At 30.1% G+C, this 18379-nt stretch overlaps 2 protein-coding genes across 4 annotated transcripts in view; both read right to left on the bottom strand.

Moving 5' to 3' along the window:
* LOC124420009 (ras-related protein Rab-8A) overlaps window positions 1-616 on the bottom strand; it is a 1922-nt gene extending 1306 nt beyond the window's left edge. The window contains exon 1 of the mRNA XM_046951467.1: window positions 604-616. Within this exon, the coding sequence (XP_046807423.1) occupies window positions 604-616 (13 nt within the window). The remainder of the gene's footprint in view (window positions 1-603) is intronic.
* A 3520-nt stretch (window positions 617-4136) lies between these two features.
* Window positions 4137-18379, bottom strand: part of LOC111685650 (bifunctional 3'-phosphoadenosine 5'-phosphosulfate synthase) — a 16056-nt gene continuing 1813 nt past the window's right edge. Inside the window, exons 1-5 of one of the 3 annotated variants that reach the window (XM_023447911.2) lie at window positions 12570-12877; window positions 6237-7292; window positions 6017-6172; window positions 5014-5436; window positions 4137-4945 (exon numbers count right to left, since the gene is read on the bottom strand). In XM_023447911.2, coding sequence (XP_023303679.2) covers window positions 4736-4945; window positions 5014-5436; window positions 6017-6172; window positions 6237-7292; window positions 12570-12680 — 1956 coding nt within the window. In that variant the 5' untranslated portion in view covers window positions 12681-12877 and the 3' untranslated portion in view covers window positions 4137-4735. Of the gene's footprint in view, window positions 4946-5013; window positions 5437-6016; window positions 6173-6236; window positions 7293-8881; window positions 9023-12569; window positions 12878-18379 lie in introns of those variants that run through there. The other 2 variants (XM_046952176.1, XM_046952177.1) reach the window with 2 other exon arrangements.

The following is an 18379-nucleotide window of genomic DNA, read 5'->3' as shown; positions in this document are numbered from 1 at the left end:
TCTAGTTCTGTTCTTGTTCTGTTCTTGTTCTGTTCTAGTTCTGTTCTAGTTCTGTTCTAGTTCTGTTCTAGTTCTGTTCTAGTTCTGTTCTAGTTCTATTCTAGTTCTATTGTAGTTCTAGTTCTGTTCTAGTTCTAGTTCTAGTTCTGTTCTAGTTCTGTTCTAGTTATGTTCTAGTTCTGTTCTAGTACTAGTTCTGTTCTAGTTCTAGTTCTAGTTCTGTTCTAGTTCTGTTCTAGTTCTATTCTAGTTCTATTCTAGTTCTGTTCTAGTTCTGTTCTAGTTCTGTTTTAGTTCTGTTCTAGTTCTATTCTAGTTTAGTTCTAGTTCTTTTTTAGTTCTCTTCTATTTCAGCTCTAGTTCAGTTCAATTCCTTTTCTAGATCGTTCTAGTTCTATTGTATCTGAAGTCATAGTTCTGTTCTAGTACTACTTAAGTAATCATTGCTGAGTTATTTAAAAAATTCGACAAATTAAGCCGTTGATTTAATGTCTTGTGATGGGAAAAGTTTTACTTTAATAAAAATACTCGAAACCACAATAGATCTCAAAATTGCTTTAATAAAAACTATTTTTAAATATTTCAATGTCTTAACATACAAACCTTGTTGGTACATGTCTTTGTTTATACTTTTGAAAATGTTCGTTGAAATGTGTTTTTTGGTTTTCTTTAATTTTTGTGGAAAAATAAATTGTTTATCTAGTTTTTGTTAAATTTTTTTATACACTAAACAGATGTGCGACTTTTTATATAAAAAAAGAAAAAATATAAATTGCAATGAAATTTTGAAAAAAAAAAATTCTCAAATAAAATTCCAAAATTTGCCATTTTAATTAAAATAAAACTTTGTTAAACTAAATTGATTACGCACAAGATTAAAATTAAAAAAAAAATTGTTTATCCTTTAAATTTTGTTTGCATCTCAATAAACTTCCTACCTTTTCTCTCGTTGTCTCTCTCTCTCTTTATCTTTTTTTATTATTTAAATATAAGCACTTTATTTTATGTTTAATTTGTGTTCTTTATATTTCTTTAATATTTTTAAATTTTATTTTATTTATATATATTAAAAAAAATCACATTCTAATTCTAATCGGGGTTGTGTAGTTACATATATTTATCACATTGTATATTATTATATATTTTTCTCTCTTTTTAATTTCATTCTTTTAAGGTGCTTAAATTATGTTTTAAATCCCTTAATATTTTTTTATAACAAATTGTTGTATATTTTGTTTCTTTTTTTTGGAAATAATTTTTAAATCTCAACTTTTAATAAAAAACAACAACAATAATAATACATAAATACAAGTACTAATGAAGTAAAAACAAAAAAAAAAAATATATCATTATAAATATTTAATTTAATCATAAATATTCACATGAATGAATAAATGAAATTCAAACACAACCACAACATCATTAATTTGTGTGTGTATGTGTCTGTGCGTTTATGAATGAATGTCTGAAGTTTAAAACAAAAGAAGAAATTTTGCAACAAAAACATAAAAAATAATAAAATACCGTAATAAAAACATCTACAATTTGATATTAATTATTTAGTATTTATAATTGTAATAATTATTATACTTATACAATTTTATAAAAATATCCAAAAACAAAAAAAAAATTAACTTGCGTTTTATTTAAAATTTGAAATGTAATTAATCGAAATTAATCTTGACCTCAATCAAAACAGAAATAGAACAGAACTAAAAGAGAACTATAACAGAACTAAAACAGAACTTAAACAGAACTAGAACAGAAGTAGAACAGAACTAGAACAGCACTAGAACAGAACTAGAACAGAACTAGAACAGAACTAGAACAGAACTAGAACAGAACTAGAACAGAACTAAAAGAGAACTAGAACAGTACTAGAGCAGAACTAGAACAGAACTAAAACAGAACTAGAAAAGAACTAGGATAGAATTCGAACAGAATTTGTACAGAACTAGAACAGAACTTGAGCATAATTTGTACAGAACTAGATCAGAACTAGAACACAACTTGAACAGAATTTGTACAGAACTTGAATAGAACTAGAACAGAACTAAAACTGATCTGGAACTAAACTAGAACAGGACAGGAAGAAGTCTAGAATATAACTAGAACTGAACTAGAACGGAACTAGAACGGAACTAGAACAGAACTAGAACAGAACTAGAACAGAACTAGAACAGAACTAGAACAGAACTAGAACAGAACTAGAACAGAACTAGAACAGAACTAGAACAGAACTAGAACAGAACTAGAACAGAACTAGAACAGAACTAGAACAGAACTAGAACAGAACACAACTAGAACAGAACTAGAACAGTACTAGAACAGAACTAGAACAGAACTAGAAATGAACTAGAACAGAACTAGGATAGAATTCGAATAGAATTTGCACAGAACTAGAACAAAACTTGAGCATAATTTGTACAGAACTAGATCAGAACTAGATCAGAACTAGAACAGAACTTGAGCAGAATTTGTACAGAACTTGAATAGAACTAGAACTGATCTGAACTGAACTAGAACAGGACAGGAAGAAGTCTAGAATAGAACTAGAACAAGAGTTTGAACAGAACTAGAACTGAACTAAAACGGAACTAGAACAGAACTAGAATAGAACTAGAACAGTACTAGAACAGAACTAGAAAAGAACTAGAACAGAACACAGAACTAGAACAAAACTTGAGCATAATTTGTACAGAACTAGAACAGAACTTGAGCAGAATTTGTACAGAACTTGAATAGAACTAGAACAGAACTAGAACTGATCTGGAACTGAACTAGAACAGGACAGGAAGAGGTCTAGAACAGAACTAGAACAAGACTTTGAACAGAACTAGAATGGAACTAAAACAGAACTTGAACGGAACTAGAACAGAACTAAAACTGAACTAGAATAAAACTAGAATGGAACTAGAACGGAACTAGAACAGAACTAGAACAGAACTTAAACAGAACTTGTTCAGAACTAGAACAGAACTTGAATAGAACTAGAACTGAGCTGGAACTTAACTAGAACAGGACAGGAAGAGGTCTACAACAGAACTAGAACAAGAGCTTGAATAGAACTTGAACAGAACTAGAACAAAACTAGAACGGAACTACAACAGTACTTAAACAGAACTAAAACTGAATTAGAACAGAACTAGAACAAATCTAGGTCTAGAACAGAACTAGAAGAGGACTTGAACAGAATTAGAATGGAACTAGAACAGAACTTGAACACAACAGAAAAAGAACAGAACTAGAACAGGACAAAAAGAAGTCTAGAACAGAACTGGAACAGAACTTGAGCAGAATTTGTACAGAACTAGAACAGAACTTTAATAGAACTTGAACAGAGCTGGAACTGAACTAGACCGGGACAGGAGGAGGTCTAGAACAGAACTAGAACAAGAGTTTGAACAGAACTAGAATAGAACTAGAACGGAACTAGAACAGAACTTGAACGGAACTAGAACAGAACTTGAACACAACTAGAAGGTAACTGGAACGGAACTAGAACAGAACAGATCTTAAACAGAGCTACAACAGTACTAGAACAGAACTAGAACAGATCTAGATCGGAACTAGAACAGAAATAGAACTGAACTTTAGCAGAACTAGAACTAAACTAGAACAAAACAAGAAGAGGTCTAGAACAGAACTAGATCGGAACTAGAACAGAACTTGAGCAGAATTAGTACAGAACTAAAACAGAATTAGAACTGAACTAGAACAGAACTAGAACAAGAACTCAATTAGAACAGAACTAGAACAAATCAGAACTACAACAGAACTGAACTAAAATTGAACTAGAACTGAACTAAACCTAAACTAGAACAGAACTAGAACAGAGCTAGAACAGAACTAGAGCAGGACAAGAAGAGGTCTAAAACAGAACTAGAACAAGAACTTGAACAGAACTGAACTAGAACAGGATTAGAACAGCACTAGAACTAAACTAGAACAAAGCAAGAAGAGAACTTGAACAGAACTAGATCTAAACTAAAACTAAACCAGAACAAAACAATAACTGAACTAGAACAGACCTAAAACTGAACAGAATAGAATTAGAACCGATGTAGAACATAACTAAAACAGAACTCGAACAAAACAGAACTAGAACTAAATTAAAACTGACAAATCTTCACAAATCTTTTTGCATTTTTTTTAATTTTTCTTTTTATTTATTTTATGTTCAAAATATATATTACAATAAATTTAAACTTAAAAATTATAACAGTTACAAAGTTATGTTGTATTCGTTTATTGTTTTATACACAGTACTGATGATATATTTTCACTCAACTTAAGACACTAAAAAGCGACATACAAACGCGTAAAACATAAAATACGACAAATGAAATCCCAAAAGACACAAATATCAAAGGGTATTCCAGTTGTAACTTAATTACAAAATAATAAAATGATAAAATATTTTATTAAGTAAGTATATAAAGCCCTTGTACAAGAAATAATAAATGAAATTAATAGAAAACAATTTAAATAGGCAGACATTATTTAAAAAGGCGTGTATTTAAAGTTTATAATTAAAAGAAATATGTTGATAAAACATACTTATTAAACTAATGGTAATGTGTATTATAAAAGGGAAAAAAACATAAATATTTATAGAGTTTTAATATAAAATTGTTTTTAAGAAAAACATTGCACTTAAAAGATAAAATCTAATTTTGTTTTTTTTTTAGTTTATAACATTTTAAAAATAACTAGTTGCAGTATAAGCTGTTAACTATTGTTGCTTTGATAGGGATTGATAGTATTCTGAAAGAATTTTCCAGGCTTTAGGTTCCATAAAACCATCTGGTGGATTTGAGCCAGTCTTAGCTAATGTGCGCATTTTAGTACCTGAGATAAATTCAAAATCTTCCTTACGTTTGGGTTCGAAAAATGCCATGCGAGAAACACTCTTGTCATAAGCAGCCACACGGAAGGGCAAAATCTTAAATACAATATTCAAGTTAATACCAAGAATTATATAAGTTTAGACACCAACAAAAAAACTCTTACCTCCATGCTATCTAAGCCTTGAGCCATTTTAAGTACTCTAGCACCATGAGTGGCCTCATACAAATTACCATCGGGATACATTTCCTTATCGGGATGAGGCATACCAGCTGGATCTCTGCCGACAATATAAAAGTTGGCACCAGCATTCATGCGTGCCTTAGCATGCCATTGCACCTCAGTGGGTCCAGCGTACATCATGGGTGAGGGAAAGATGGCCAAAACGGTGTCATCTCTACTTAAAACACCCGAATCGAGGACGGCTTGATGTTGAGCCATACGAACGGGTAATGGAACATCATCGTCCTTGGTCCAACCGCCGAGAGGATGTAGAAGAAGTACAGGTTTCTTGAAACCACGTTCGAGCAATTGACGTTTAGTGTCTTGCATGAGAAGAGCATGACCATTGTGGATGGGGTTACGCAACTAATAGGAAACATAAGATAAGAAATGCTTTAATTCCGTTCTATTTCAGTTCTAGTTCAGTTTTAGTTCAATTTTAGTTCAGTTCTAGTTCAGTTCTAGTTCAGTTCTAGTTCAGTTCTAGTTCAGTTCTAGTTCAGTTCTAGTTCAGTTCTAGTTCAGTTCTAGTTCAGTTCTAGTTCAGTTCTACTTCAGTTCTAGTACAGTTCTAGTACAGTTCTAGTACAGTTCTAGTTCAGTTCTAGTTCAGTTCTAGTTCAGTTCTAGTTCAGATCTAGTTCAGTTCTAGTTCAATTCTTGTTCAGTTCTACTTTAGTTCTAGTACAGTTCTAGTACAGTTCTAGTACAGTTCTAGTTCAGTTCTAGTTTAGTTCTAGTTCAGTTCTAGTTCAGTTCTAGTTCAGTTCTAGTTCAGTTCTAGTTCAGTTCTAGTTCAGTTCTAGTTCAATTCTATTTCTGTTCTGGTTTAATTCTAATTTAGTTCTAGTACAGTTCTAGTTTAGTTCTTGTTCAGTTTTAGTTCAGCTCTATTTTAGTTCTAGTTCAATTCTACTTCATTTCTGGTTCATTTTGCAACACTTACTTGGAAAGCAAAGATAGCATCAGCTTTCATTTCGGTAAACTTTTGTCTCAATTCATTGGGTGTCAAGCGATATTGATCCAAACCATCATTCCATTGTATACGTTCAATAACTTCCAAATCACCACCCACCAAATAATCACCCGATTCCAAAACCATCTAGAATTTGAAAAAAATCTTTATAGAAAAAAACATTACAATTCTCCTCAACACAATAGTTTACCTTAATGTAAGGCTGATTTGGATGTGTGGTACCGAATTGACGTGCCAAACGTTCCTCTTTGCGGTGATAGAAGAATTCAGGTTTTCTTAAAATAGCAATAGGTTTATCATTATATGTCAAGCAAATGGCCGATAAACCATCTAATTTCTCTTTGTTTTCTGTTGATACTGACAAAACAATCGGTACCGATTGATTTTCTCTAAAGGCACCATCTTCGCTTAAAATCGAATTGAAATGCAAAGTCTGTAGATATTCATCTTCACGCATGAAACCCTTAAGAGGATAAGCCCAACCTTCGGATAATACTTGAACCCATTGTAATTCTACCTGAGTAATAGGTATGGAAGGCAATGATTTGACCTCATTTAAGATGGCCTCTTTTAGGGAAGGTGCCACAAATAATTCGGGCAATTTTTCAACATCACGCAACGATTTGGGCAATATACCTTCTTCCTCTAAAAGTTGTATTACTTTATAGGTGGATTCTTTAATGGTGAAACCATCAGTGTTTACCACCAAATCGGCATGTTCGGGTTTCTCATATTCTTGGGTAATACCGGTGAAACCTTTAATTGTACCCTCTCTGGCTTTTTTGTACAAACCCTTAACATCACGCGACTCACACACAGACAGGGGAGTATCAACAAAAACTTCGAAGAATTTCAAACCAGAATCTTTGTGTATTTTCCTAGCCATCTCACGATCATCGGCAAAGGGAGAGACAAAACTGCAAATGGAAACTACACCACTATCGGCAAAAAGTTTGGCTACTTCACCAACACGTCTGATGTTTTCCTCACGATCGGCCGGGGTGAAGCCTAAGTTTTTGTTTAGACCGGTTCTGATGTTGTCACCATCTAGACCATAGGCGGGTATGCCACGTGACACTAAATATGCTTCCAATTCAAAGGCAATGGAAGTTTTGCCTGCACCACTGAGGCCAGTCAGCCAAACGGTGCAGCCACGGAAACCACGACATAAACCAAGATTTTTACCTCTAGCCTCACGGGTTACATGATGTTTCTGTTCTGTAACATTAGTGGCTACTTGTAGGCACTGAAATGAGAAAAGTATAATAGAAAATTAAAGATTTTATATTAAAGAAGAATGGAATTTCTATTCAAAAAGTTAAATGTGCGAGGTAATCGTTAAATGCTTAATCAATTGTTATAAAATTTTTTAATGTGTGTGTTCTTATTTATTTTGTTTAATAACCCAACTATGTTAAAACAAATATCATATAACAAATTAATTTTTATTTCGCTTATTAAACCACATTTTTAGATAAATTCCATTTTAAACATATTAAAAGGGGTCAATAAACTTTACACACAAATAATTTTAATATTTTACTGTAAAATAGCCAAAGAAAGAGTTAAAAACGTCTCGGGGCTAAAAAAAGTATAAATGATTATTGGTTAGCTTGAGGTCAATGAAAGATTTTCTAATCAGACGGATAACAACTTGCTCTTTTTTTTTCTTTTATGTTTAAATTTGCATACATTTAAGCAAGTCAGCGGTAATACTTCAGACAAGTTAAAACGAATTTATTAATCGCTACAAAACTTAAACTGATTTATAACTTAACTAGAACTGAAGTAGTACTGAACTAGAACACAACTAGAACAGGACAAGAATGAACTAAAAAAGAAATAGAATAGAACCAGAACAAAACTAGAACAAAACCAGAACAGAACTAGAACAGTACTAGAAAAAAACTAGATCAGAACTAGAACTGAACTGGAACTGAACTAAAACTGAACTAGAACTGAACAAGAACTGAACTAGAACTGAACTAGAACTGAACTAGAACTGAACTAGAACTGAACTAGAACTAAACTAGAACTGAACTAGAACTGAACTAGAACTGAACTAGAACTGAACTGGAACTGAACTAGAACTGAACTAGAACTGAACTAGAACTGAACTAGAACTGAACTAGAACTGAGCTAGAACTGAACTAGAACTGAACTAGAACTGAACTTGAACTGAACTAGAACAGAACTTGAACAGAACTAGAACTGAACTAGAACTGAGCTAGAACTGAATTAGAACTGAATTAGAACTAAACTAGAACAAAACTAGAACTGAACTAGAACAAAACTAGAACTGAACTAGAACTGAACTAGAACTGAACTAGAACTGAACTAGAACTGAACTAGAACTGAACTAGAACTGAACTAGAACTGAACTAGAACTGAACTAGAACTGAACTAGAACTGAACTAGAACTGAACTAGAACTAGAACTGAACTAGAACTGAACTAGAACTGAACTAGAACTAGAACTGAACTAGAACTGAACTCGAACTGAACTAGAACTTAACTAGAACTGAACTAGAACTGAACTAGAACTGAACTAGAACTGAACTAGAACTTAACTAGAACTGAACTAGAACTGAACTAGAACTGAACTAGAACTGAACTAGAACTGAACTAGAAATGAACTAGAACTTAACTAGAACTTAACTAGAACAGAACAAGAACTGAACTAGAACTGAACTAGAACTGAACTAGAACTGAAATAGATTTTTTTGAAGGTTTGATGTTCAAAAAGTGCCAAGTCATTTGGATAATTTTTTGAAATTATTTAAATAAATTAAAAGTTTTTTAAATATTTATTTAAAATTTTAAAGAAAGCACATACCCTTCTTTTAACATGAGGATAAAAACCAACCGAAGGATTGGGCATTTTTTAAGTTTTTTTTTTAATAACTTTAACTTTAATTAAAAAGTAACACTTTTTTATAAAAAATAACACTTTTTCTTTTTTATTTATTTTTTTAAATTCAATGTTAAGTTCACACAAGGTTTGTTTTTATTGATGATAAGAAATATTGTTTAAAAAGTTTTGAACTAAAAAAAAACTTATATTTATGTATTTTTTTAATATTGATATGAAAACAACTTGATCAGTCTAAAGACGACAGCTAACTAAAAATGTTGAAAATCTTTTGCAGAATTATAAGTTTAAAAAAATTAGAATTTTTCAAAAAATTAATACAACAACAAGAAACAAAGAACTAACGACAACAACAACAATAACAAATTAAATAGTATAAGAAACAGCTAAAATAATATTAATAAAAAAAGACATAATAAAGTTAGAATGTTGTTGGGTTAACGAATTTTAAGAACATTTGTTATACCACCCTACACCACTATAGTGGGGAGGGTATTATACGTTTTTGCTGATGTTTGTAACATACAAAAATTTTGGTCCCATACCCACCTTAAAGTATACCGATCGATTCAGAATCTTTTTTTGAGTCGATTAAGACATGTCCGTCCGTGCGTCCGTCTGGCTGGCTGTCCATGTAAACCTTGTGCGCAAGGTAAAGGCCGCAATTTTCAAGATAATTTGATGAAATTCGGCACAGGGGCGAAGCCTATTGCAAATGTTTGATATTGGTCCATTATTTCACCTAGCCCCCATACAACCGTACCTCCCGATTTGAACTTTTTATGCCATAATTACGTCAAATACTCTATTATCTCTCTAAAAATTGACACAAACAAGTTTTACATAAGTATGACACTGCAGACACTATTATTTAAAAATATATTTATTTCCAAATTTTCCGAGGATCGGCCCATATTTGACCTATATAAAGCTTCATTTAGAATTTTTTTATCAATAAATTGCTTTAATACTTTGGAATTAAGGTAAAATTCAACATAAAAGTTTCTTTATGAAAAATACAAATTTTCAAAAAATATACTCATGGTGTAGGGTATTATATGGTCGGCCATGCCCGACTATATTTTCCTACTTGTTTTTAGTTGTCGATGATGAATTAACATAAAATTTTATATATCACAAAGTGCCAAAGGCAAATATACAAATACATACATAAATTGAATGAACGTCAAACTGACAGTAAATAAGAAAAATTGTAAACAACACAAGAATTATCCCAAAGAAGTTGTGTTTACTTTTCTTTAATATAAAACAGAGTTTTAGATTGGATGAAGCAGTAAAAACAAAAAAAACACTTGGCAGACAGTTTGTCAGTCAGTTTGGCCACGTATGTTTAATTAGATAATGTTTAAATGTTTCTTCAGTTGGATTGGTTTGTTTACTGTGAAATTTTTCATAAATATATACAGTACTGCTAAAAACCTAAACAATAAAGTTTAACTCCTATCTAAATTGTAACAGTTTTGTTATTACAGTATTCCCTCTTGTTATTACAGTATTCCCTCTAAAGCTAAATTGTTTTTGTTTAAGTTTATACTGAAACTTAAAGTTGCTTAGGTTTTATACATTACTGTACTTCTCCACTTACAACAAGTAGTTATAGTTAGGCCTCTATTACTATCTAGTTGTCGTTTCTTTTTTTTTCAATCTTTAAGAAAATTTTCAAGATAATCATGATGACAAATTCAAAATGTGCAAATTAAATCTATAAAATAAATATAGGTTTTGACATAAAATGATAATTTATAAATAATATATGTTAATTTATACACAACATTTTTTGAAAATAATAAAAAATTAATTAAATTCTTAAAATATTTAGTTTGAAAAGTGTTCTAAATTTTTAATTTAAAAAAAATTAAGAAAGTTTAATTGTTCTAGTTTAATAGTATTGTCTATAGTCTCGTCTATAGCCTGGGCTATAGTCTCGTCTATAGTCTGGACTATAGTCTCGTCTATAGTCTGGACTATACCCTTGTCTATAGCCTGGTCTATCGTCTTCTAGACTATAGTCTCGTCTATAGACTGGACTATAGCCTCGTCTATAGTCTGGACTATAGTCTCGTCTATAGTCTGGACTATAGTCTGGACTATAGTCTCGTCTATAGTCTGGACTATAGTCTCGCTAAAGTCTGCACTATAGCCTCGTCTATAGTCTGAACTATAGCCTTGTCTATAGTCTGGTCTATAGTCTTCTAGACTATAGTCTCGCCTATAGTCTGGACTATAGCCTCGTCTATAGTCTAGACTATAGTCTCGTCTATAGTCTGGACTATAGCCTCGTCTATAGTCTGGACTATAGTCTCGTCTATAGCCTGGGCTATAGTCTCGTCAATAGCCTGGGCTATAGTCTCGTCTATAGTCTGGACTATAGTCTCGTCTATAGTCTGGACTATAGCCTCGTCTATAGCCTGGTCTATAGTCTTCTAGACTATAGTCTCGTCTATAGTCTGGACTATAGCCTCGTCTATAGTCTGCACTATAGTCTGGACTATAGTCTCGTCTATAGTCTGGACTATAGTCTCGTCTATAGTCTGGTCTATAGTCTTCTAGACTATAGTCTCGTCTATAGTCTGGACTATAGTCTCGTCTAAAGTCTGGACTATATCCTCGTCTATAGTCTGAACTATAGCCTTGTCTATAGTCTGGTCTATAGTCTTCTAGACTATAGTCTCGTCTATAGTCTGGACTATAGTTTCGTCTATAGTCTGGACTATAATCTCGGATATAGTCTAGTCTATAGCATAATCTATTCCATAGTATAGTCTATAGTCTAGTCTGCAGTCCAGTCTATTGTCTAGTTTATAGTCTAGTCTATAGTCTAGTCTATAGTCTAGTCTATAGTCTAGTCTATAGTCTAGTCTATAGTCTAGTCTATAGTCTAGTCTATAGTCTAGTCTATAGTCTAGTCTATAGTCTAGTCTATAGTCTAGTCTATAGCCTAGTCTATAGTCTAGTCTATAGTCTAGTCTATAATCTAGTCTATAATCTAGTCTATAGTCTAGTCTATAGTCCAGTCTATAGTCTAGTCTATATTCTAGTCTATATTCTGGTCTATGGTTTATTCTATAGTTCACTTTTCACACAAAATTTTACTTTTTCACCTCAAAAATCACTTTTTTCCTTTCGAAGAACTGACGTAATTTTTGATTTAAATAAAAGAAATAACTATTAAAATAAATAGTTAAAATATTTTATTCACAAACAATTAAAAAATATTTATGAATAAGAATATTATTCAATGAATATTAAAAAAAAAAAATTTTTTATTGCATTAATATCATTAAAACGTGCCGTCGCAGTTAAAATATTTAAACAATTTGCGTTAATGGATATTTCTTTCAGTAAAAAATATTCACAAAAAGTTATAATTTTTACATAATTGTAAAATTACACAAGTGTAGCTTTTTGTTGTAATTAGAAAAAAACAAATTCTTAAAAACATAAATTGTGTAATTTTACATTTTAATTATCACGTTCTGAAATATTTAAAAACTTTTTTAAACCAAAAAAAGTTTCTGAAATATTTGTTGATTGAAAATTTTATACTTTTATTTAAATTCGAGCTAAATGTGTTAAATTTTTTTTTTTAAATAGATCTTTTTAGTTTTGTTTAGTTGTTACAAAATCTTACCGATTCCATACACTGTGCATGATTTTGCATGCATTTTCCATTGGTATTATTATTGTTGTTATTATTATTATTTAAATATGTATTTAATAGATGAGAACGTTTTGTAAACATTTTGTATTAAATTTTAAATATTTTAGTTATAATTTTAACACTTTCAACTAGAAAATAATTTAAATAAATTATTCTCCGAAAAAAATTAATAAAACAAACAATAATAAAGTTTTAACACAACAATAACAACATTAAACGAAGAAAAAAAAAAAGAAATGTATCTAAAACTTTCACAAAACAACTCTTTAAGCAAACGACCAACAAACGTATGAAAATTGAAATGAATTTCTTGTTTTTTAAATCGAAAAAATATACCCAAGACAAAAAAAATCTTTAACTGCAACTTAAAAACTTCCGCGCAGAGAGTAAGTGTAGAGCACTGAAACGCCCGTCATTTCTATACGACGCATTGGAAGAAAGATAGGTAGAAAAGAAAGATTGTCTGTCGGTTTTATTATGAGTATACTGGTTGCGAGTACTACATTTTGCTCAATATTAAAATACAGCCAAATGTATGTGTGTGTATGTGTGTATCGACGTCATAGTGTGATCTTTATCAATCTTCTTTATTCATTGCAAACTTAAATTGAGATTGTTTTTGTTAATATATGAAAATTGTTGAGCTAAGTGACTAGACTAGAGTGTCACTTAAGTGCATAACTAGATACCTTTTGGTTTAACCCTTTAAAGGTTAGAGTTTGGAGGTCATGTCATATGAATATAACATTAACTATATTCAAGTTTTACATCTATAGTCTATTTTAGTCTATAGTCCATTCTACAGTCTAGTCGATAGTCTTGTCTATAATCTATAGTAGTAGTAGTCTAGTCTATAGTCTAGTCCATAGTCTAGTTTATAGTCCAGTCTATAGACGAGTCTATAGTCTAGTCTATAGTCTAGTCTACAGTCTAGTCTATATTCTAGTCTATAGTCCAGTTTATAGTCTAGTCTATAGTCTAGTCTATAGTCTAGTCCATAGTTTAGTCTATAGTCTAGTCTATAGTCTAGTCTATAGTCTAGTCTATAGTCTAGTCTATAGTCTAGTCTATAGTCTAGTCTATAGTCTAGTCTATAGTCTAGTCTATAGTCTAGTCTAGTCTATAGTCTAGTCTATAGTCTAGTCTATAGTCTAGTCTATAGTCTAGTCTATACTCTAGTCTATAATCTAGTCTATATTCTAGTCTATAGTCAAGTCTGTAGTCTATATTCTAGTATATAGTATAGTCTATAGTGTAGTCTGTAGCATAGTCTATAGTCTAGTCTATGGTCTATCTATAGTCTAATTAATAGTGATAGTTTAGAATCAAGAATAATTCCAAAATATTATGTACTAGCATCTTTAATCCATTTAGATGAGGTAAGGCTAGTGAAAGAAGTAAGAGACTATGTCTAGTAGCATATAATGCATCCGAACAGCACATCAATGGTTCAATATCCCTTTTTTACTAAAAGCATCTTTAGTCGAAGTATGTACATACTTTCATTTTTCATTTCTGACACTGAAATTATAATTTAACAAAAAGAGATTTAAAACTAAAAACTGAAATAATATTATTATATAAATAATTGTGTAAATTTAAAGATTTAAAAGACATTAGCTTTTAAAAGTTATAATAAAAAATTTTAAATTATATGTAATATAATTATAAAAACAAACTAAATGTAAATATTAATAATAATAATAATGCCCTGCTTTATTATAAAAATTTCAAACTAAATTTGAAAAACAAACAGTTGTTGCTAGACTTTAACAGTAATAGTGATAATAGTTAGTTGTAAAAAAAACAACATCACATTAAACAAGTTAATAACTTATTTTCTCTACAAATGTTTTTTTTCTACTCTTTTTTTTACTTTTTTTATAATTATTTTATACAGATAAAAATTCATTTGCTAATTTGTTTTATCAGTTGTTTTTCTTAAACTACTTTAAACAAGTGTTTTCCTACTAACTACAGCTACTACAGCCTTAAACACGTGTGTGTGCGTATTTTTTTTTTTGGAAAAGAAATCATTTGTAACATATCTTTCTAATTTCTTATTAAATTGTTTTATAAATAGATCATTTCTCGTATCAACAAAAACAAATAATAATTTAATCTGTGACACCTTTTTTTCAACTAAGTAGAATTACTCTGCACATTTTTTTTCAACTAGTACTTATGTTATTTATATTATTAACCCACGTTTAGCCACTTTAGCTTTGTTCAAGTGTATTAGTATGTTTTTTGATAATAAATAATAATTTGTTTCTTTAATTAGAAGTATAGATTGTTTATAAACAATTCAAAGTTCAGGCTTATCTCTTCTTCTGATTGGATTTATTGTTAGAGATATACATATATTCCTATTTGAGTAGGATATAGACCAGACTGTAGACTAGATTAGCCTATAATCTATACTATAGTCTCGACTATAGACCAGATTTTAGACTAGGCAATAGGCTAAACAATAGACTAAACCCTAGACTAGACAAAAGACTATACAATAGACTAGACTTTAGACTAGACACTTAACTTAACTATAGACTAGACTTTAAACTAAACTATAGACTAAACTTTAGAATAGACTATAGATTAGACTATTGACTATATTATAGACTATATACTAGACTATAGACTAAACTTTAGGATAGACTATAGACTAGACTATAGGCAAGACTATAGACTAGACTATAGACTAGACTATAGGCTAGACTATAGACTAGACTATAGACTAGACTATAGACTAGACTATAGACTAGACTATAGACTAGACTATAGACTAGACTATAGACTAGACTATAGACTAGACTATAGACTAGACTATAGACTAGACTATAGACTAGACTATAGACTAGACTATAGACTAGACTATAGACTATACTATAGACTAGGCTATAGACTAGACTATAGACTAGACTATAGACTAGGCTATAGACTAGACTATAGATAAGACTACAGACTAGACTATAGACTATAGATTAGACTATTAACTAGACTATAGACTAGACTATAGACTAGACTGTAGACTAGACTATAGATTAGACTATAGACTAAACTATAGACTAGACTATAGACTAGACTATAGACTAGACTATAGACTAGTCTATAGACTAGACTATAGACTATACTATAGACTAGACTAGTCTAGATTAGATTAGACTGGCTCTTACAAGTTAAATATTAGATAACTACAGCTGAATCTGACATCAGTTCACAGAGTGTTAATAATTCTTAAAATAATTAGAATTGTTTGATTTGAACAAAAGTAATAAAAAAGAAATCACCATCGTTTAATAACAAAACATATTGTCAACAATTACTGATAAACATTTGTTAATTTTATAATTTTTTTTGCTAAATCATGGAAAATAAAAAAAATATTTTTAATTATTTCATTATTAACGTACTAGTACATATCTTATTTATTTTAGAGGAGGACAAATATAATATAAAAAAAAAATAAATTAATAATAAAAATATTTTTTTTAAACGATTTGAAATTTTAAGAATATAATTTTAAAAAAAAGGTGTGTATGTGACAAATTACACACAAGTATTTTTAGAGTGTATATAAAAAAGGACTTTAGATATTAAAATTAAATCTAATCTAATTTTGAAACAGATGAGATCTATAAAAAGTTAATTTTTGCAAACAAAGTTGTTGAGATCATAAAGTTATTATAAAGAATAGTTTTTTTAATATTTTTTTAAAAAAATTATATATAAACACGTGTACGTTAAAGATTAGAATTTTGAAAATTGCTATAGTTTATGATTAGATATTAAGTTATAATTAAAGCAGACAAGAGTAGAGGAGAGAAGAGAACACCTGAGCAGAGAAATCCTGAGCAGTATAAATCAAACTGTTCTTAAGTTACTAAACTGTAGTGTCTATATATTAACTAAATATTTAGATCAAATAATTATAATTGTTTATTTATGCATAATTCTTTCTAAACTAAAAAACGAAAAAAGTTTTTTTTTTTTTTTAATTTTAATAATTTTTATTTATAATTTAAGTTTTGTATATAAACACGTTTATATTTAATGCTAACGATCGAACAATTGCTCAATTGCTTGGCAATTAAACCATTTAATGTTGGTTATAACTAAAGAAAAGTTGAATGACCGGCCCCTCTACAACACAATGTTTTTCACCGATGTTACGCTGGCAATTTGTTTATTTTAAAATTTATGCCGAAAACAGAAATGAAAACAAGTAATATTTCTATATTCGGCTGTGCCGAATCTTATATACCCTTCACCAAGTATGTTTTTAAAAAAAAGTTTTTATTTATTTTGTATCTCTGCACACATGTCACACATAACATACACACAAACAAATATAAACTGTAGCAGAAAGAAATATTAACCGTTGTACTGTAATACCACCGTCAAACTGTATTACCACCCTCAAACAAATATAGCTGTATTACCAACATATTACTGCTTTATCTCCTTGTTCTTGTTATACCCACTTACCTTCGTGAGAACAGAACAGCATGCAAACATACAAAAAAAAAAATACAAAGCTGAATAAAACCAAATACATCTTCACACGCACATGTACATCATTAACCAATTTACAGTGTTGTTGTTGCTTTTTTAACAAAGCATGAAAAAAATGTGGCTTTTTGATGAAATTTTTGAGAGGTTGTCTCGGATTTTTGCTCATTTCTCCGTTATTTATAGACCGATTTTGCTGATTTTAAATAGCCATCTTCTCGAAAGCGTGTCTAACTGAATTATTGAAGTTTCGGATCTCGCCGATATCTGTGGACCTCTAAAAACTGATTTCAACAGACAGACAGACGGACAGACAGACAGACAGACAGACGGACATGGCTTAATCGACTCCGCTATCTATAAGGATCCAGAATATATATACTTTATAGGGTAGGAAAATTATATTATAGAAATTACAAACGGAATGACAAACTTATATATATACCCTTCCCACGAAGGTGAAGGGTATAATGAGTTGATTTGTTTATAGCAAGATAAAAACTTAATAAAAAAATGGTTGTTAATTGGCCTAAATCAAAAAAAAAAAAAAAGGTGAGAAAAATTTTGATGGAAATGCCAACCTTACAAACATTGGGTGCTAGATTTCTTACTTTTAATAAAATTTATTCTCTTAGTTAATCTAGTCTATATCTTTCAACACAACAACCAATATCGAGACATGTCATTCCTCTTTATATTCATCTAAATGTTACAATATCTTGCTGTTGTGTATTCCTAACTTTGTGTCATCCTTTTCTAATAAGAGACGTTATTTCTTTTGGGCCTATATTCCCCTACTATAAGTAATTTTTCTTTATAATTTTTTACTCATAACCACCCAAAACAAGTTATTGTTTATTCATTTAAATATCTAGAAATTATTTGACCTAGATTCTTTGTGAAACCACAATGTTTATTGTACGGGTTTTTAATAATCAAAAGTATACACATACGATTAAAAAAAATCTTATCATAGTAAAATAATGACAGTCTGATATGTATCAAAATAATTTAAGCAATGTGCCTTCCTAATGAAAAAAATGGACTTTTGATAGTTTGACAAATCCTTTTAATGAATATTATGTATTGTTTAAAAAGTTCGGTCAACTGACTTTTAGCAATAGAAAGTTTTAAATTTTAGAATTACTATGTTTTTATGTACATTTGTATGTAGTAGTAGTAGAAAATAGTTTATTTGACTTTTTTACAAGATTTATTACATTCGGTCCACACTAGGAAACTTTTGTTGAGAAACTTTTTCTTAATTC

Source organism: Lucilia cuprina, chromosome 5 (genome assembly GCF_022045245.1).
Source record: "Lucilia cuprina isolate Lc7/37 chromosome 5, ASM2204524v1, whole genome shotgun sequence".
Lineage (NCBI taxonomy): Eukaryota > Metazoa > Arthropoda > Insecta > Diptera > Calliphoridae > Lucilia > Lucilia cuprina.
Note: the sequence above shows the minus strand (reverse complement) of the source record. Positions and strands in the feature narration are given on the sequence as shown.